The sequence below is a fragment of the Pteronotus mesoamericanus genome, unplaced genomic scaffold (genome assembly GCF_021234165.1).
Source record: "Pteronotus mesoamericanus isolate MK-2021 breed Mesoamerican mustached bat unplaced genomic scaffold, CSHL_Meso_final scaffold_651, whole genome shotgun sequence".
Taxonomy (NCBI): Eukaryota; Metazoa; Chordata; class Mammalia; order Chiroptera; family Mormoopidae; genus Pteronotus; species Pteronotus mesoamericanus.
The window spans coordinates 40,985,066-41,007,692 of NW_026555325.1; the positions used below are offsets into that span (position 1 = coordinate 40,985,066).

Consider the following 22,627-nt stretch of genomic DNA (forward strand, 5'->3'; position numbering starts at 1 on the left):
TTCTTGCTGGTCAGCACTGTTCTTCAGCTGGAAGTGCTTTCACATCCACCTCTTTATTTGCTTTTTTCCCTAGTGGGTATATAAATCTACTTGAATAATGCATATTACTTTCTATAGTCTTTCAGCAGAACATTGCATGCTTAAATCATTGAGAGATTTCTGGAATGGACTCAATTAAAAAAAAAGAAAGAAAACTTCATTTGTTAATAATTAGAATAGTGGTCAATGTCTAAATGTATTACACAAATGCAAAAACATATAACAATTATAGTATTCATTAAACAATATGTTTCAAATAAGAAGTAGAAAACTAGAGTTCTTTCTTCCATTAAAGTTGCTCATTTTCAGGCTTCCTTCACAAAAGGAGTCCAACGCATGAAGGCCATCTAACTATGTTATTACCTCCCTTTTAATATTCACTGACGTGGGGGTCAGGCAGTATTTCTCCCTCTCTCTGTCTTCACCACTAGCCAATATGACCATCATCCTCTATCATTCTGGAGATTACCCCTTTTTTGCTTTTTTGTAAGTTATCTTTACACGTATCCCCACTATTGACATCAAAACACAATGTCAGATACCATTATGTTTCCACTAATGTTTTCTAGTCACTTCTGTGTTCTTCCAAATCAGAGGATATAAACAGCTCTACCAGAAAATAAAATAGAGGTCATTGCAGAAGCAATGACTTCCAAACTGTTTGCTAAATTTAGCTGTCCAATAATTTCCACTCTAATAAAAACTGTGAACTACAATTATAGAATACTGAAACAGAACAAGACCTTAAAGGTCACTGAGTCCAATCTCTTGTTTTTCTGAGGAGGACATGGGATCTTAGACATAGCCTGTAATTTGCTTAAGGCTACAGAGCTTGATAATGGAAGAGACGGAACTTGAACTAAGATCTGCTCAGCCGGTGGCAATGCTGTCCTCACTACACCACAGATGCTCGGCCTGCTATGGTCAGTCTCACCTAACCAGATATAGCAGATATTATTGGTTGTGGCTTCCCCTCTGTGGCCATTCATCTATTTGGTGGCTGAATATAAAATAGCAAGGGTGTCTTAATTATAAGTTGCTGCAAGAAAAATGAAATGATTGCATACTCAAACCCTGCCCCCAACTCTGAAAACTTCCTGCTTTGTGTTCATCAATAATGAATGGCCCATCCCTGCAATACTCAGAGGGAGCTTACATTGCACTTTTGCACAGCCGGCTAGTGATGTACAGTGGATAGAGCCTTTCTTTCAAATCCCAGGGCACAGGTCCTTCGAGGCTAGCATTGCATTTTCAATTAGCTGCTGAGTGAATGTTTGGCATGTGTATTAGTGAAGAGGCACACGATTAGCTTATTATTCCTTTCTGTATTGTGCTGAGAAGATCTGAGGGACTGGTGAGGAAGCAGTCAAGCCAGACATCACTGTGGATGTTGAAGAGGGAGTTACTCAGACCACGGCATCTTCACTTGCTCACTCTGGATTACAGCTATTTAAGCGCTCTGTGTGGCTGGGTGGATTGCCTCTGAGGAAACACATCCAAGACACCGCTTGGGGTTAGTCTTTCTGAGCCCTTCAAGTGTCTGACTACTCCTCATCATTATCATGGAGCCCAACAGTCCCAAAAAGATACAGTTTGCTGTGCCTTTATTCCAGAGTCAGATTGCACCTGAAGCGGCAGAGCAGGTAAGCAAATTTGGGTGGGGCCCAGTATATGAATTAACATGGACATACTTGTTATTAATTGAAAGTTTTTCATGGTTTTCCAGGATACGTGCGTGAGAAATAAATTGGTTTCCATATGCTCTTGTATTTGAGTTGCACTGGGGGGAACTATTGGTTAAAATGTAGTACTTCATGTGACACAAAGTTAGCACCTTTTAGGGAACTGATGGTCATATTAGTGATTTTGATTCAGATCCAAAAATCTGTTTGCTTTTGCTTATTAGAACAGCAGGTTTGGCATTTAGAGAAACTTTTAAAAATTCTAAAAATTAGCAGCATTTTATTTCATTATTTACCAAATCAAAAGATTCAGTTAACAATGAAAGCATTCAATCTTGGAATTATTTCAGATTGTAGACTTAATATTTTATTTAAATGTTTTTCATTGTGCATACAGAACAGTAAGTATTATATATGTAATGTATGGTAAGATTTGTATGTATAATTCAAAAAACATTTTATTCAGATATTAAAAATAGTATTTTAATGTTTCCCGGATTCCTTTGTTGTATATAATATGTGTGTGTGTATAGATATATATATTTCTTTCTTCTCTCTTTCATGTGTGATTGGTTTACATCTATATTATCTTTCATATTTGGATTTACTTAGACTCTCAATGCAATGAAACCATGTAAAATATCATTTGTAGTAAGATTATAGCAATAGAGAAGCAAAAGCAAAGAAATTTACAGGGTCATCAAACTAATTTATTAATTTCTTAAAACCTAAATTATCCCTGAATATTTTTCCAAACATTATATACAAAGTTTTAAAAATAATTATTAAATATGAGACCCATAACTTTCTAGGGTGTTTTGATAATCTGAAGTATATTCACCCACACTAGGGCCAGATAACTACAACCTTGAACATGTGTCTTGTCGAATGGGGCTTTGGTTCTATCTTGGACAAAGTGTCACTGGTACATTTTGTTTACTATCCTACTGACATATACTTTAGGAATTCACCTATATATTTTAGCAATCAAGGACACAAGAGATTCTAATTGTAATATGTTCCTATAACTCTTAAGAAAAAATCCCACACCAAACCTATTACTTTTAAATGAATTTTATATTCTCATAAGATCCTATTTATTCTTTATTTTTGATTTATCTAAATACTATACTGGAACATGAGAAAAGCTTATACTGGTAATTAAAATTAAAAACTCATACTGCTAATTTTAACTTGCTAGGAATTTGAGTTTTCTAAGTCTCTCTCATTTAGAAATAAGGATAATGGATCTTGAAAACATCATCAATATTATGCAACTCCAAGAGAGCTATTAAAATGAGCAAGTCATCCTTGTACTTTCAATGCATATTAATTTTCAATGGCAACATTTAATTATATACAACTACTTTTTTTCTGTGGAAATGTAGCTTTTTGGTCAACATAGGTGATACTCGTGTATGATAGTTCTACTGTCTGATTTCCTATATTTCAAAATTAGTGAGGACCCACTGTGTGCTCTCCAGATACTTGCTTTTGTATGTTGGGAAAAGATGAGGATGAAACAGCTTTGCAAGCAGTAGGGTAACCTGGAGCACTGCCTGACTCTCACTAACATGAGCTGGGCCTTTTGTTCGCAGATCAGGAAAAGGAGACCTACACCAGCATCACTTGTGATTCTCAATGAACATAACTCCCCAGGTAAAGAAGCATGTTGTTTTTTGCACTGATGGAACAAAATAGAATTGTTAGAAGAACATCGAAGAGTATGACATTGCCAAAAGATTTCAATTAGCAATAAACTAACAAGTTAGTCCATACAACGGAACATAAATAAAACCAGAAATAAATATAGGAACTGTCCCGGCTCATAGCCTGCTTTTCCTCTAGAATGACATATTGGTGATGATATGCTATGAAATGTTTTGTGAGCATATGCTGGCATGTGTTCAGGTGTTCACAGAGAATTAGGTTCAGTGTTTACTAATGAGGCTGATGGGAAGTTGTTTAATTAGGTTTCAAGCTCAAATTACAGCTCTTGAGAGGCTTATATCTTTACAGAAAAGGTTGGGGTTTTTTCTTCTTAATTTATGAAAGGTTGTCATGGGGTGGGCAATGAGCCAGCACTGGCTATACTTTGCAGCTGATGTCATCTCTGAATAATGCAATTGTTCAAGTAACCAGATCAATTTTCATCACTGTCCATTTGAGAGCCATTCTGAAGGATTGCATCCATTTGTTGAGGTTTTATTTTCCATTTCCCATAAAAAGTAAATCTGATTATTATTCTTGATAAAGGACTATGATCTGCAGTATGCAAAAATTATTTACTTATTGAGTAGAGGTGATTTTAATCTCACATTTGAGTGCTTTTACTAGATACAAGTAAAGCAAGATAGCAAAGGTCATGGTATGAATTCATAACCAGGCAGGACTTGGTGTTGAGTTTTTGAAGGTATAAGTAATAAGAGCAGAAAAAAGGAGTTTGAATAGTGGAAACACCACTCTAAGTATAGGTTGTAGTAAATGATCCGTTATGAGAATATCAGGGCAAAAATCAGGTGACTTCTTTCGGATTCCTTTCTTTTTAGAGAAATATACATAAGAAAAAATGTGAAATTCTAATAGAATATTCATCATTAAACCTAAATATAAGAACGTGATAAAAAACAAATGAGCAATTTTATTCCTGCTGAAAATAAAGAATTATAATTCGATCCTGTATCTTTAAAGTGCTATAGCATTTAAAAATCATTTTCAAATATAATACCTCACTTAAAATGTTAACTTATATTTGGATGAATAAGACATGCAAATGGTATGCACCTACGTTTTACAAATAAATGCAAGTTAGTAAACATAATAATGAAATCTCAGATAGAAGGTAATTTTAGAGCAATTTTTCATCAATGCCTCTGCTCACAGTGGCAGTCTTTTCCATAATGTCCTAGAACTTACCTTGATATGCCAATTTTGAAAAGGACTTGCCAAGTTGATTTCCAGGTGTCCTCTGACCACTGAAGAGCAGCTTTCAGAATTCTGCAGACATTGTTACTGTTTGAATATAACAAAGCCATGTAACCTTTGTTACTCTCATTTTAGCTCCCAAAATAGTAACTACTGCTTCTTGAATGCCAGATATTTGCCATTTACAGCTGAGGAAAGAATCAGAGTGTGAAGTGATTTTTGCAGAAGTTCTTCCACTAGAAATTACAAATTTCATAGACTATTCTGATCCTAGAGCCCACACATTTCCTATGGCATGATTCTGGCCCTGCAAATTTCAGTTTGCATTACATAGTGAAGACGCTGTAAATGTAAGTAGACATTCAGGCCCTATTCACAAGCAAATCCAAAATTTAAATAAGTCTTTTTTTCTAGATCACTTAGCTTAGTAGGTTAGGAATTAATTTTTAATATTCCAGTGAACAAAATTTAGATTTTCACTGACCATGTTTTCTAACCAGCCCTCCTAATCGCTAGATGGCATTGTGCTATTTCTCTTATTGACTCTATCATTTTCTTTTTTTTAAAATAAGCACCTTTGGGGAGAACTTAGATGAAGATAGCATCTCACAGAAAACTATTTGGTTTTAGTAATGCCATCTCTCTGAATCTTTATCCTCCTTTTGGAAATTAGGTTAATTTACCAGGGACTGATCAGCCTTTGGCTGTGTTTAGCAATGTGTATGCCAACCAGGGATTTTTGGACTAGTGATGGGTTCTTGCATCAAAAAACCCAAATGCTTATACAGTTTTTTTCAGTAAAAATGATCTGAAACAATGATTACTGAGCAAATAAATCTAAAGACCTACCAAATAAACAAACAAATGACAACAAAAGAACATACCCAACCCAGCCAACCCTGGATACTGGTCTTAGCCATTTGTTCTTGAGTAAGGAAGGATATTTCCAAGCTTGATTTTCTCATGTATAAAGTCCATCCTTTCTTCACAGGGTTGTTGTAATTATTGAAAGAATTAATGTAGACACACTTTAAAAATTGCAAAGTGCAACCAATGTTAAGTGTCATTAGCTTATGTGTTTTGGAATACCAACTTTGCACATGATATTTAAGAGTTAAAATATAAAAAGTAGAACAGATTCCTCATAATTTCACTTGTACTAAATGTTTTTGCCTATCCGACAGTTATTTATGTTCCAAATATTATCTGAACATTCCCTATCAAAGAAAGACAAATAACAGCAACTAAACCTCATTAAGTATTAAATGACTTTGTTGAAGCAATTGCTTCTTTTAGCTCTCAAAAACAATGTGTTCTTTCACAAATAAAAATTGTTTGCAGCTTTAAATCCTGGCAAACTAAATAAATCTCTTTAATTTATTGAAATTGTCCAGGAAATAAATGAGGGTTCTTGAAATTACCTATCATTAATGTTGTTTAAAATCCCTGAAAAAAACCCTTTCTTTATCATCAATTAATGAGGTAAAGATAATTAAATTTCCCACATAAAGACATAATTAACACTTTTAATTCATATGATTAGTTTGGTGTATTGCAATCTTTGTTAAATGAGTTAGATATAGCTAATTTTTTAACCTTTTCAAGAATTTTCAGAAATAGTCAATTATAAAATAATATTTGAAAGAATTGTTTAATTTTAAGTTTATAAATACATATGCATTCTGTTTATAATTGATAGAGGAGAAATAGAACAGAAAGATATTTCAACATGTAAATCCAGATTATTTGTTTGCTAATTCATCTATGTTGGTCTAAACACACAGAGGAGGCAGGCACCTGATTGGTCAGATTCCATTAATCCCTTTCTAACTGGTAGTCTAGAATTCTCAGCAATAGAAGCACTACAGAAACAGATATATAACCTGTTAAAAATATCTCACTCTCTGGCATAGATTAAGCAGTTTAACTCAAAATAATGGGAAACAGTACTAAATATTTTCAATTGAAGACATCATACCTAATTTAATAATTAAATTATTAAAAAAAATTTAATAGCAAAGGGTGTGTATTTAGGGTGGAGAAGGCAAAGAACTATGTGTTTGCTCCTAGGAATGACTGAACAGCCAGAGGCAGTAAAAAGATACCAGAAACTTGAGATGTGGGGGTAGAGAAGCACAAAATAAAATTTTAAAAAATGTTTTCTGGGGTTAGCATTGTGAGTGACTTTGCAGAAAACTACTTATTTTTATGTATTTTCAGTTCATCTTTTGTTAAGGGCTTATTTCTGATAAGCCCTCTGAGGCTATACAGTAAAGTCTCATTGTCTGTTCCCGTAATGTGGGCTCTGTGCTTTTATTCTTGGATAATCTGCAATAGTCTGCAAATTTGATTTCTTTATGCTTTATTTTGAGGGATAACTACACACAAATCTTTTCTATTTAGAAATAAATGGCAATGCCATTTTCTGTAATTTATTTCATCACATTTCTAAATTTACTTAATTAAACATACTTGAATTTAAGTAGACTTATGAGAAACTATATATTTGATTACCAATATTAGAAATCTAGAATTGGAGAACTTCAGAATGTACCTAATGTAGCCACACATCTTCATGGAAAATATATAAGTTAACCCACGTCCCTGAAACTCACTCCATTTTATATATCTCAGATAAGAATCCACAGTTATCCCCAGTTTTCAATTCCAGATATAATGTCAGATGTTAGAAAATATAGTTTCTTACACCAAACTTGAGTAATGCTATGCTTTATTCTAAAGTAAGTCTTTATTTACTTTCCTTAATAAAGCTTTATTTGTTCACTTTTAAGATACATAACAGTGTTCTTTATCATTTTCTTTTCTGGATGAATATTCCCAGGCCCCTATAAGGCTATAATGAACTGTATTCAAATTCTCTTGGTCTGTCAGCCTTTGGAGCCCAGAGCTGTACACAATCTTTCAGTAAAAAGCCAGCCTAGACCAGGCCTTCTGAATATTCAAGTTTGTGGCATCCATTCTTTTCCACTAACAGTTAAGCAGAGACAATGTGGTTACAATTAAATTTAACGGACCTGATGCCTATTAAACATGAGTGAACCAAAAAAGGCCTGGAGCCTAGTGAAAATTTGGGTAAGTACCCAGGATTTTGGGCATCATTTAAAATCTTGTTGTACATCTAAAAATTGGAACCAGAAATACGATGTAAAATGGTTTGGGGACATTATTTATTGAACTTTCTATCACAGCCCCAATTTGGGGAGATTGACTTCCTCTTTGATACCTCTAGCTTTGAATATTCTTAGAAATGAGGAATAAAAACAAAAGCTTTGTCTTACATGGATCAGAATCCTAAAAATTAGTTAATGTGAGACATATGAATTAAACAACACACTAGCGCCCTTTGACCCTGATAGAAAGTCCAGTCAGTGCAAAGAATGGGCTTCCCAATTGATTGTGCTATTTAGCTCTACAAACTGAAAAAGAATCCACAGTCAATTCTGGATGTAGCATATGACTTCCTAAATGAAGCTTGTGTTTGAGAACCCTGACACTAGGTTAGCTAATGAGGCTTTCAAGGCTCTGCAGTTATAATCCTGAGACATCAGATGGTAGTAGAGCCGGACTCAGGCTGATTTAAGAACAGAGAGGCTCCAGGAAATTCTGATGATGGAAAGTTTTGCAGGGGCAACAAAATTAAAGTGGAGATTCATTTCCAGTGTTAAGACACTCACATGCACACAGCATTTCTTTTCATGGAGACCTTCTATGTAACAAAATAATTATTTGTGATCAAAAGACAATGGAGCACCTTAAGCGCAAGCTCTCGAAGTCATGCTGATGATTTGGATTCTTAAGGATGGATAAGATATCATCAGGCCAGACCTGGAGACGCCTGTTAGCCCTGGGGACCTCCAATCAAATGTTTTAAAGTAAAGGCTGTAATAGACCCAAAATCTAGGCAGTTTTGTTTCATTTTAGGTTTTCTCATCTTCTCTGGGAATGAGGTTGTAATTCATTCTGAGCCACGGTCCTTGGTGGTTGTTTGGCATTTATTTTGCCTTCTCAGCATTAATGACAGTACAAAATGAAGAAATACCAGTGTTTGAAGACCATTCAAGAGTCCACTGATATTGATTTCTAAGGAATTTCAGAAAAACCTGTTTTTTTCTCCCCAGCATTTATTTCTAGAAGTTATTTAATTCCAAACCACGCTGAATGATGTAAAGACAAGTAAGGCGTGGAGCTTTCAGAGGTTCATGTAGTATATGATTGATTGACTTATTTTCCCATAACTATTTAATCTGTTCAGCCAAATAGCCCAATCAATTGGAATAATCGTGAGCCAAAAATGAGGTTCTAGTTCTTAGTAATGCCAAAATTTGCTATACTATAAGGAACTAATCTATTCCTCAAATAAATGGAAGAAAATGAAAGGGCCAGTTATAAAACTATGAAATTGTTCTACTTTATTTCAGCAAGATTACCACTCTTGCCCATTTTGAGTAATTTTGATTTTGATTATTTTGATTTTGATTAAAAATAGCTTAGTGCAATATGATAGAATGGCGGTAGAGTCAATTCACTTCATTTTTCTTCATCTCTCTTTTTCTATTTGTGGTGGATATAACAGATGAAAATAACTTAGAGAGTCAGTGTTGTAGCAGGTAAAGCACTGGATTCAGAGTGAGATCAGGGTTTGAATGACAGCTTTGCTAGTTACTGGTGGTGGTACATTAAACATGTACCTAACCTCTATGGGCCTGATTTCCTCCTTTCTTAAATAGAATATTGAAGTATGAGACAACGCATAGCATAGTGTCTGTAATCAAGTAATACTGAAGATATGCAATCCCCCTGCATCATTAGAGATGCTGAGAAAAACTGAGTTCTCCTAAAGTCTGCATTTCTCATTGTTAGATGGCTCAGCTCTTTTCCAACCTTGACTGCATTAGGCAGTGTCAAACAGTTTCTCCAAGAGATGGGGTTTTTGATAAGAGAAAAAATGTACAGTACTTCCTGATTTATCAAGATAAGAATACACAATTAAGTTTTTATGTATGTAATATTGTGGTATTTGTTCAACAGAGTATGTTTATAAATATAATTTTCATGAAATATGAGAAATTTAGAGTTTTTAAAATAAGTATGGCATTGATGTCTATAAAGTTATGAAAATAATATTGCAAGCATGAAAGATGTTTGTGGCAGGTTTGTATTTGGCCAAAAATGAAACTCATATTCTAATAGTATTTGCAAAGAAAGAAGGTTGAGTATTGAGTATAAAAATCCTTTAGAGATATCTATCAAACCCTCATTTTAATTGCTCACATTTGATCTCACTCCATTTGTTCCCACTTCCTTCCCATACCCCATCTCTGTACTATATTCTGGATAAGTTTTCTTTCTTTGGCTCCTTTGTCTGGTCCTTTGCCAGTTCTTAAGACTAAGTCTAGACTTGCTCATTTGTGTAAATCAGTCTCCATGTTTTCCACCAATTTCTCTTATTTAAATTGTCACATGAGACTCACTTACATTTCAAAAGTTTTCCCTGATTAATCTGATCTATTGTCTGGCTTTTCTGTTCCAATACACTCCTTCTACCCTCTACTCTTGAAACTATTATTGGTTTATACATTCAATTCAATTCAATAAATATTTATCTAGTTCTTATTTTAAATCCTCCAGGAATATGTGGTCTAGGTAGCAGAGAATAATATGTCTGAATGAACCAGGGTTCAATTGTAATAATAGAAATTGCGTCTTCTCTGGTAAGATTAATCTTCCATGGTAAGCTTAATTCTGGCTAAAACACAAAAGCACTTATTTGTCATGTGTACTGGTCTAGGAAGCATTTGTGTGACTCATTTTGGTCTTTTACTTTAAGCTTTTAAGGACTAGGACCAGAGCTAAAATTTTACTATTTATTCCAAAATAACAGAGTAGATATATCTATTCAAAGGAAGAGTGAATATCTAGTAGAGTAGATATCAGATGCCCATATTATTAAATTTAAATGGTTAAAAACATAGGTCCTTAAACCTAATGGCCATCCATCAAACTTTTTGGGCACCTACTTTGATTAAGGCACAGTGCTAGATCCTCTAGGGGATAAAATAGATAAGCCACCATTTCTACCCTCATGGAGAGATCTACCTGAGACATATTTGTCATTTAACACATGTATATTGATAGTAAAACCAACAGCTTGTAGCAAAAACACAAAACATAAATGTCTACTGCAGAACATTTTGGGGGGTTGGATTGCAATGTTGTAAAGCACAGTACAAAGATTAGATGCTTGATAAATGGCAACTATTATTTAGGGGAAGCAGCCACATAGTACCTGGGAGCAGAAGTATTAAAATCATTCAGGTCTGGGTATGGATCTCAGTGGGCTGCTTCTTATCTGTGCTATTCCAGAAAGGTGGTTCATCCTCCTAAGCTCCATTAAGTGAGAAAACAAGGTTCATGTGACTCTGAAATGCATGTTTTTCCCAAACACTATCATATTTCCTAAATATAAAATATATTCATTAAAAAGAATGCTATTCTGTGTTCATGGACTAAACAGATGTGCATTTTGGGTCTGCCTAATAATACACATGGACCGCATCACTGTCAGCTGTTCTGGGGCGTATAAAGGCGCATTCAATCTCAAATTCAAGATTAAAAAAGTTACAGCTCTTTCTAATTGTTTCTAGTACATAGTCCTATTCAAGAAAAATAGTAAATGAATGATACTTGGCGACCTCTAACAATAACAACAACAAAAATCTAACCAAGCTACCCAATTAACGGAGAAGAGTTATTTCCATAATTCTTCATTTCAGAACTGCTCAGGGGCAAGCCTGAAAGCTTTGGAATTTTCCACCTTTTTTCCCCATCCTTTTCTAGTCGTGGCTTTGACCAAACAGTGATCTAATACTCTTCCAACAATTTCAGGCACACTTGGCAGCAGAATCTACCAAAGACTTAAACTGAAATGGCCCTAGGGCCCAGGCAGGTGACATGTGAATGCTCGGGTTCTGTGCGGGACATTGTGCCAAGCACTGGGGTCTATGTGGAGGCTGCAAGCTCCATTCAAGGCTTTCAAGTTCAACAGACAAAACTACAAAGGAAAAAAACCCACCCTGTGAGGGATGGGGGCACCAAAGTGGTGAGAGTTTAGAAATGCTGAAAAATATCTCCCTAAATCAGTTTTCACTTACTACCTGAAATTCTACTTTTTGACATTGTCGTCATTATTGTTACTATATCTTCTTATGTGCAAGTACTCTGACCAGATGTAACGCATTGCCCCAGACAAATTAGAGGGGTAGTCCACCTGGAGCTCAGAAAGGCCTGAGGTGGAGGGAGAAGAATGTCCTGGAGCAAATGTCCCAGCTGCACAGATTAGTGACCTCAGAATTATTGCCTCCCTCCCCAGTTTGTTTGCTGTCACTTCCTGCTTCACAATCTGTCCCCTTCAGGTCTTCCCGAATGTTTCAAGGGCACCCAACACATGTTGGAAAATGTTACCTCTGTATCTATGTCTTATCTGTGCTATGAGTAAAAGACTATCTTTGAATTTAACTCGATGACTTTGTATCACAGAGTAATTTGATAGAGAGACGATTGTCGTGCTTAACAAAGTCATTTGTGAAATAAGTTGCCAAAATCTGCATCATCAGGGGAGATATATTGACAGTCTCATTAGAGTATGATCGCAGTTTGACCTTGGCAACAATGCTGAGGAAAATGTACTGTGTGAACTAAGGAAATCTGGGAAATGTGTAATCTTTCTATTTTTCATTGTCTGAGAGCAATTTTCAATCATTATGGAAAACATTTTCAGAATCATACTCTTTACATATCAATACATATTGACCTACTTGAAAAAACAGAACTGAATGCAGAAATAGAAGAATGAAATTGGAATTTGATTTTTAGAATAATTTATCTCAATGATTCCATGTTATTTTATGCTTTTTTTCCTGTCTAATGAAAAACAGATTATTAGAAAATATATACATATATCTATATGCACAAACACATGTACACATGCATATATAATTCAAATAGCCAACTATGTGTAAAAATATGACAGGTTATCCATCTACCTCCATTAAGTGTCCTGACTTACAAGAAGCCCAGGACCTAAGAAAGTATCTAGAATTCAGGTTATGAAAAGAATAAAACTAATAATAAAATAATTTAAGGTTTTAATCCTTTGAATTTAGACCAATAGATAAAAAATCTAATCACATAACTTGAAAAAACATATATAAAAAACATTGAAAATTCTGGCGTAGATTCTAGTGATGAGATTTATTAAATTATTTTTTAAATCAGAAATGTATTTTAAAAATAAATTACATTTACTAAATAGCAATTGCTTTAAGGCTATTTTCTCATTTGGCTGGGTTTTCTATGCCCATTTTCATAATTCATGAATATTGAAAGTGTGATAATTAGATATAGAAAGTAAGTTTCTCCTCTGCCACCTGAAAGTCAATGTCTAACTGAAATATGTCATCCAATTTGAAATCAACATTTTAACTGTTGACCTTAGCATTGTTGTTAATGATATCCCCATTCTTCTAATCATTGAACCATGCAACCTTGGAATTATCTCTGACTCCCTTCTCTCTTGCCCCTTAAATCTATGGCTTTTCTCTGATTCTGTTTACACAGCATGAATCTAACTTGCTATATTTTTATTGGCTGCTCAGTCTAGGACAACATTGCTTTATTTCAAAATCATATAGTAACTTCCAAACTGCTTTTGCTAGACTTTAACAGTGGGAGGTGGTTTTGTGTGGAACCAAGAGCCCTAGCCTTAGGATCAGTGAATATGCCATGACTGTCAGTTTCTGAGTTTTAGTTTCCAGCTCCATGAAGCACAGATCATGGTGACTCCATCCCTGAGTCTGCTTTTGGGTAGAGCATGATGATGTATGCCAGCAACACTATTGGTAGTGGATTTTTTTTCTTGCCCCAATCTGGGTTATGTGAGAGGCTTTGGCAGACTTAATTGTATCACGGTTGATTGCTAGGGAAAATTTACTTTTCGAAATTGGTTTGCTATGATCTTTAATTTGTGTCCTATAATTTACCTGTCCTTGCTTTCAATTAGCTGTAATAAGGTGCATGAGGTCTTCTCATGAAGAGCCCATATGAATAATAGTTCAACATAACCTGCACATCCTCCCTATTTCTTGCTCTAAGTCACTCGGTCTATGGAACCTTTATTAGACAAATTGTTGATAATTGTACTATAGCTGAGATTTAATTAAAGGAAAGAAATGAACAGAGCAAAGAAAAATAATTGTGTTAGATTATGGCTAACATTACTGCTTTATTATTTTCTATTTCTTCCTTTGTTATTGGCTGAGGGTTCTAAAGCTGAATACAGGAACCTTGTTCATTTGCTATAGGTGCCTTCTTATTAAATATAACTTTTTTTCCATATGTGCAGGGACTTCAAGTCAAGCAGGACAGACTTAGACTTGATTTGCTTTTCAAAGCGCTCCAAGGATTATCCACTCTCCCTTCATGTATGCTAAGCACTGCCCGTTTGGCCCAATGATTAAAGATTTTCAAGAAATAATGCCTGAGACCTACTCACCATCACATTTCAGTGAAGAAAAATGTCATGAATGATTGAGCTAAAATGGCTCACCTCAAATTCTGCCACAGGTCATTTTACTTGATGAATAGCCCAGAATTTCTGCTTTACTAAGCCAATAAAGGGTTTAGTCGGAGTCAAGGCCAACACCAGCTGTACTGTTCATATGGATAATTACAGTATAAAGAACATACTAAAATATATTTTGAAGTACTTTTAGGACACATAAGACAAAAAAATCCCTAAGCTACAAATAAAACAATTTTAAAATAATATATGCCCAAAGACAAGTTTAAAGGGGTTATCAGTAATATATCTTACCCTTGATAGTTTTATACTTTGCAAACCTATTTAACCTATAATATACATCCTCAAAAATGCTGTGAGGTCAATGTTATTACCTTCATTTTACAGAAAGAGGGTAATAGGTGAGCTGCTCAAGGTCAAAGAAACTAGTGTTTAGTAAGTCTAAAAATTAAATATAGGCTATCTATCCAAGGTCAATGTCTCTCCCACTATATTAATAACATTTTTCTTTCTATAAATAAGCAACATCATACTCTTGTTATTTTATTTCTATCTTTCTAATGGAAGTAATTATATGCAAGTTCCTCATTGTAACTTGGTCATATGAAGTTCTGTTTGATGTCAATATCAGAATGTACTCCTTTCTAATCCAATATAAGTGATGTTGTTTTGAAGTGTTAATTCTATACCTTTTTCTTTTCTTTGATAATGTATTAAATAAGATGACTTTAAAATTATTTAATACTAGATTTTTAATTATACAAGCAAAAATATTAGGTAAACAGGAAAATAAGTCTTATGCGTTATTTCATTCTCAGAGTTAGACTCTGTCTTTTGTTTGTGTGTGTGTGTAGTCTGTCCAGAAAAATTCCAGCCACTGTTAATATAACAAGAATGGTTTGCACGATGTCTATTTAACCTGGTAGACAAGGAGAGTGGACAGGAGTGCACATGAGTGAACAATGATGACTTCACTGTACTAGTCAATGGGCGTGGTAGACGCCCTTGAGTGAGCATGTGTGCTATGTGGACATTGCATTCAAAATGACTGAGCTAATAGAGCAACAAATCTGCATCAAATTTTGTGTTAAGTTTGAACATCCTTCCACAGAAACTATTCAGATGATTTAGAAGGCCACATCTTTGGGCAACTGGTGATTGGCAGCTTCATCAGGACAATGTGCCTGCTCATGCATCACATCTCATACAGAGTTTTTTTTGTGAAACATGAAATCACCCAAGTGACTCAGCCCCACTACAGTCCAGATGTGGCACCCTGGAAACTTCTGGCTTTTCCCAAAACTATAATCACCTTTGAAAGGGAAGAGATTTCAGACCATCAGTGAGATTCAGGAAAATACAATGGCGTAACTGATAGTGATCGGGAGAACTGTATGAGGCCCCAAGGTGCCTACTTTGAAGAGGAGTGAAGCATCATTGTCCTATGTACAATGTTCCTTGTATCTTTTTCAATAAATATCTCTATTTTTCATATTACATGGCTGGATACCTTCTGGACAGATCATGTGTGTGTGCGCACGTGCACATGTATATATGTATAATTATTGTCTTGACTTAAAACATTAGTTGGAAGGCTAACAGTTTACATTCGGATTCTAGTTGACCACTCTGACTGATTTGCACTCATGCCAAGATATCATCTTCCCTTCCCTTCTACTAAGTTCTTCTCCTTCTAGACTCAGATCAAACCCTCCTTTCCCTATGAACATTTCGCTGACCACTCCAGCTGAAAGGCTTTACTCCAGGAGAAGTAACAAGTCACTGGATCCATTAATTCATTTGCTCCAACTGTCACTGCTTTTCTGTCTCCTTGTAACGCCCTGAAGGAAGAGATTATGGAATTATTAAATTTTGCTGTGAGTCAGAAAAAGAAACATTGTGTCACCAGGCCCTTCCATGTGTGTCAGGCTTCCGTTAAGTCTCCTCTGGGCAGCAGAATTGCAGAATTGGGCTCTGGAGACCTGGGAGAGGGACTAAGAGGAACCCTTACTCTGCAAGGGAAAGAGAGATCACTTAAAACTAACCTGGTTATTTCAGAAGATTTATTTTTGCCCTCGGATTCCACAAGTATCTACAAATGATAGCCCATTGAATCTGCATGAGCTCTTACATTGAATATTTATAAAAGTAATGTAAAGTGACTTTTGCAGCACATACCATGATGGGAAAAGTTCTTGGAGTCATCTAGCAAGGATAAATTTTAGTTGTGCAGGACAGGAGCTGGTCATTTTACTATTTTAGTAGAGACTTGTTCTGAATTAGCCCCACAGACAACTAGTGCCTACAGATAAATAGACAATTTTGCATGATGATGATTTTGAGACTTAGGTCCCAAAGCCTGAATATGTTTGTCCAATGATCCATTTTATTCTTTTGTTCTCTCTCTCTCTCTTTTTTTTTTTACTGTATATTCTATTACAGTTGTCCCAATTTCTTTTTTTCCCTTTTACCACTCTCCACCCAGCCTATCCCTCTTTTGCTCTCTTTAAATTTTGAATCTTCTTTGTTTCAAAGTTAGTAAGATGGTGATAGTAGAAAACGAAATATATAATCAATCAGGATGCTTTCTTACAAGAACAGAGGAGTTCAAGAGTTCAATTTAGTATCAGCATATGGCAACAGTATCTATCCCACTAATGGTCATCTACTCTTCTTCTAACTTGACTAGTGTATGGGTCTAGATAAATAGGGGCTAGGTTTTCTTTTCATTTCCTGTGGATTGTGAAATAAACATTTTACCCAGTAATATTCTTAAACTTTGTTTTTCTTTGTAATAAGCCATTAGGGAATAGTTGGTAATTTATAGTCAATACCAAAAATCAAACAGTTCATGACTAATCAAAAGCATTTAAAATTACACACTTCATCCAAAAATCCATTTGGCTTGTGTGTAAGATTTCAACTAAGTGGAACTTAATGAATGTAAGAAAAATAGTTTTGGTATGGACTTTGCACCTTATCTTTTGTTTCCCTCATTTTTACACAAGGAAACCATAGAATCAACTTACTTTGGTCCCAGGGAATTATTTCCAAGCATGGCTTCACATTACAACATTCCAGCTGCTTTATTCTTTTCTGATTAAGATAAAATTGCATCCTATGTATTTCTGTTGTCTGAGCACTTATTAACATATCTATCACTATGGGCATACTGCTGGTATTTACATAAAAATGAGCTCATTGCAGGCCATAAGCATCATTTCTTTATTTCTAACTTAGTTTTACATTATTCCTGGCAGTTTTTCCAGACATCCCACAACCTACTTTCTATTGTGATTTTCCCCCTTTTAATATTAAATTTTTCTGTACAACAGCTTTAATTTGAAGATGACTTCATTGTTTTTAGTGCTACAGGCCTACATTTCACTTCAGTGGAAAACTTGTAAGGCTTTATTTAGCATCAAATTCCTAATAAGAAAATATCTTTCTTACTTGAAATATACTTGAATCTTTGATATAAAATAAAGTGAGAAGCAATATAATATGACTTTCTACTCCAAATTTTACATTTTAAGCAACATTCATAAACTGAAATAAAACAAGGCAAAACAAAAATAAAAAAATTAAAAATATTATTTGTATATGTCATCAGATTTATGTATTAATAATGTAATGTTTATATAATAATGATTAAGATTCCTTTTCTGAAAGTAGAATATTTGAATTTTATTTTTTATTAATAATTTTGATTGACTGTTTTGATAAAGGGATTAAAAAGACTAAGACTAAGGGGGGATTAAGATGGTGGAGGAGTGAATGGGAGTCACGCTGACCTCCTCCCAAGACCAAACTGGAATTGCGACTAAATAGTGGAGTAATCACCTGGAAAACAATGGAACGATAGTGGGAGAGGAGCCTTGGAGCCGCGGACAGTGGATTCAACTCTCACGCATCCCAACGGGTGAGAATTGCGGTGGAGGCTCGAGAGGGTGGGCTGGGTGCGCACGGGCACTGGCACCAGAGGGACATTGAAACGGCCAGTTAGCGTCCCCCCGAGGAAGAACGGGGTCTGAACCATAAACAGGAACCCCTAAACTACAGCAGCTAAAGCCGAGAAAATACAGACAAAACGCAACCCCGAAAAGCTTAGGGGCGCTCTCTGCCAGAGACAGGTGGCTGGGGATGCAAAGAGACATTTAAAGGGCCAACGCAAAAACTGCAGTAGCAGCCGCCCTCCTTGATCTCTGGGTACAGGCGGCAGCAGGGTGGGCTGGTGCCTGGGAAAAGACTGGTGAGGAAAACTGTGAAGAGAACTGACACGGCGGCGGGTGGAGCCAGGGTAATAAGCACCTCCCACTCTGCAGCTACCATCTCGCTCAGGCCTAAGGGAGTCAATTAACCTGCCTTTTGTGTGCTCCGCACACAGTTTGTGCACGTGTGAGCTGCGGGGCTGAGTGCAGACTGGCTGGGAGAACCTTGAGGAGAGACTAGAGACGGAGGCGTGGGGGAAAGAACGGGAGAAGGAACCGGGGAGTCCCGACTCCCTCCCCGTTCCATAGTCTCCATTGTGGGCTGGAAAGGCGCGCCCCCAAAGAGGCAGAAGAGGGGTGTGCAGGAACCAGACTGCCTGCGATTGAAACACAGTCCACACAGGGGGTGGATCCTTGGCCAAAGGGGTCACAGAACTGCCCAGAGACCCCTGAGGAGAGACTGGAAAGGCAGGCGTTGGGGAAAGACCGGGAGGAGGAACCGGGGAGTCCCGACTCCTTCTCCTTGCCGTAGCCTCCATTGCGCGGGAAGAGGTCACACCCCCAAAGAGCCAAAAGCCGAAAAGCACACATAGACACCCCAAAACAACCCAGTGCAGGCGCGCACACTTGTGCCGAGTGGCCGGCGAGGGTTGGCGAGCGTGTGTGTGACCCACGCGGGCTGGCGAACGCTTGCACCCGCCTGCAAGGCCTCACACAGACTGGCACCGATATGGCCTGCGAGGGAGTGTGCAGAGCGGCAAGGGCAGGCATAAATTGACCCACCAGGCCCACAATTGCGGAGCGGCCCACAAAATTAGTAGATCCCGGGCCGAAGGGGTCACAGAGCTGCTCAGAGTCCCTGGAGGAGAGACTGGAGACAGGATTAACCAGAGAGTCCTGGAGCTGACTTCCTCCCATTTCCGTAGTCTCCATTTGGTGAAGGCAAGCAATGCACCCAAAGAGCCAAAAGCGGGAAAAACACACAATAGAAGACCCTAAACTGACCAGTGCTGGGGAGCTCACCAGCCAGGGGGGCCAGAGGAGTACGCGAGGTTGCGAATAAGCCCCCAGGTCTGGGGCAAGCATGCATGAGCCCAGGCAGGCGGGGGATCCTGCCACGCCGGGGAGCGCACTCAAGGAGCTGGCATGAGAGTGTAGAGTGATCCCAAAAAAGAGTCCATCCCTGACCGAAGGGATCACAGAGCTGCCCCAAGCAGGAGTCAGACACAGACAGTAGACTCCTGGAAGGCTCAAACAAACAACCCAAGGTCATATAGGGTCAAAAACTGATATCATCAGAGGCAGACCCAGAAAGAAAAGTAAAGGAAAAAATAAATAAATAAATAAATAAAAACACCCACATACTACCATAGAAGTTTAATCCACAAAGTCAGGAAATCTAGACAGCTCAATTGAAGCAGAAGCAAAAATAAATAAATAAATAAGTAAATTACTTAACAGGGTCTCACAAAAATGGGAAGAAAAAGAAGTTCCCCCCAAATGAGTGGGAAAGGGGACTCCCCACAGAGAGAGCTAAATGAAATAGAGGCAAGGGAACTATCAGATACTGAATTCAAAACAATGGTTCTAAGGAAACTCAATGAGCTCAGCCAGCTCAAAGATAACTATGAGAAACTGCAGAGAAATTATCAGGATCTTACAACAAACTATATCAACCTGGAAAAGGACATATAAACTATCAAGAAGACACAAGAGGATATGAAGAATACCATTTCTGAATTGAAGAACACAGTAGAAGGAATCCAAAGCAGGCTGGATGAAGCCGAGGATCGAATCAGTGAGATGGAGGATAAGGTAGAAAAAAGCTCCTAGAAGGAACTAGAAATGGAAAAAAAACTCAAAAAGAATGAAGAGGCATTTAGGGAAATGCAGGACAACCTGAAATGCAGTAATATCCATATAATAGGGATACCAGAAGGGGAAGAAGAGGAGCAAGGGCTAGAGAACCTCCTCAAAAAAGTAATGATGGAAAATTTCCCTAATTTGAGGAGAGAAAGGCTCTCATGGATCCAGGAGGCACAGAGGACCCCACTCAAGAGAGACTCAAGGAGGTCCACTCCAAGACAAATCATCATTAAAATGGCAACTATCAAAGACAAAGAGAGAATCCTCAAGGCAGCAAAGGAGAAGGAGAAAGTAACATACAAGTGGGCCCTGATACACCTAGGAGCTGACTTCTCAACAGAAACACTACAGGCCAGAAGGGAATGGCAACAAATATTCCAAGTCATGAAAAACAAGGGCCTACAGCCAAGGCTGCTCTACCCAGCTAGGCTCTCAATTAAAATAGAAGGGGAAATACAGAGTTTCCCAGACAAGAGAAGGCTAAAAGAATACATCTCTACCAAACCAGCACTCCAAGATAAGCTAAGGGGACTGGTTTAAGCAGATGAAGGAAAAGAATGAGAGAGAGAGGAACACAAGTACAAAGAGAAAAGATGAGTAAGTTTCTATCAGTAATATCTCTCAATGTGAATGGACTAAATGCCCCAATCAAAAGACACTGGGTAGCTGAATGGATAAGAAAACATGACCCATACATATGCTGCCTACAAGAGACCCACCTCAGAGCAAGAGACCTACACAGATTGAAAGTAAAGGGATGGAAAAAAATATTCCAAGCAAATGGGCAAGAGAAAAAGGCCGGGGTTGCCATACTTGTATCAGACAAAGTAGATTTCAAAACAAAGGCCATAAAAAGAGACCCAGAGGGGCACTTTATAATACTTAAAGGATGAATCTATCAAGAAGACATAAACATTGTAAACTTACATGCTCCCAATGTAGGAGCCCCCAAGTATATAAGGAAATTGTTGGACAAATTCAAAAAAGATATAGACAGCAACACACTGATAGTAGGGGATTTCAACACCCCACTGTCAAAAATGGACAGATCTTCCAAACAAAACATAAACAAGGATATTGTGGCGCTGAATGACACACTGAATCAAATAGACTTAACTGACATATATAGAACCTTACATCCCAAAGAAGAAAAATACACATTCTTTTCAAATGCTCATGGAAGTTTTTCAAAGATAGATCACATGATAGGACACAAAGCAAACCTCAGCAAATTCAGGACAACTGAAATAATATCAAACTTTTTCTTGGACCACAAGGGCTTGAAACTGGAAATCAACCTCAAAGAGAAACTTTAAAAACTTGCAAACTCATGGAGACTGAACAGTAGACTATTAAACAATGAATGGGTCAAAAATGAGATAAGAGAAGAAATCAAGAAATTTCTGGAAACAAATGAAAATGAACAGACAACAGTCCAAAACCTATGGGACACAGCAAAGGCGGTCCTGAGAGGGAAGTTCATAGCAATACAGGCTTACCTAAAAAAGATAGAAACATTTCAAATAAAAGACCTAACACTACAACTTCAAGAACTGGAGAAACAACAACAAATAAATCCCAGAGCAAGTAGAAGGAAGGAAATAGTCAAGATGAGAGCAGAACTGAATGACATAGAGACGAAAAGAACAATTCAAAGGATCAACCAATCCAGAAGCTGGTTCTTTGAAAAGATAAATAAAATTGACAAGCCTTTAAGCAGACTCATCAAGACAAAAAGGGAGAGGACCCAAATTAATAATATCAGAAACGAAAGAGGAGAAGTAACAACTGATACCACAGAAATACAAAAGATTGTCAGAAAATACTATGAACAATTATATGCCAAGATATTTGAAAATCTTGATGAAATGTACAAATTTTTAGAAAAGTATAATCTTCCAACACTGAAGGAGGAAGAAACAGAAAGCTTGAACAGACCGATAACAGCTGGGGAAATTGAAGCAGTAATCAAGAAACTCCCGGCACACAAAAGCCCAGGGCCGGACGGTTCCACAGGAGAATTTTACAAAACATTTAAGGAAGAGCTAACCCCTGTCCTTCTCAGACTATTCCAAAAATCCAAGAGGAGGGAAGACTCCCAGACTCTTTCTATGAGGCCAGCATCACCATGATCCCAAAACCAGATAAAGACCCTACAAAGAAAGAAAACTACAGGCCAATTTCGCTGATGAACATAGATGCTAAAATCCTCAACAAAATATTGGCAAACTGCATCCAGCAATACATTAAAAAGATTATCCATCACGATCAAGTGGGATTCATCCCAGGCATGCAGGGATGGTTCA

General features: G+C 37.0%; 1 protein-coding gene across 2 annotated transcripts in view; it reads left to right on the forward strand.

The window, feature by feature from the left end:
* Nucleotides 1-1,601: 1,601 nt before the first annotated feature.
* The window catches only part of PPP1R1C (protein phosphatase 1 regulatory inhibitor subunit 1C), a 122,186-nt gene continuing 101,160 nt past the window's right edge, over nt 1,602-22,627 (forward strand). Inside the window, exons 1-2 of one of the 2 annotated variants that reach the window (XM_054562698.1) lie at nt 1,602-1,696; nt 3,301-3,380. In XM_054562698.1, coding sequence (XP_054418673.1) covers nt 1,602-1,696; nt 3,301-3,380 — 175 coding nt within the window. The remainder of the gene's footprint in view (nt 1,697-3,300; nt 3,381-22,627) is intronic. The other variant, XM_054562699.1, reaches the window with a different exon arrangement.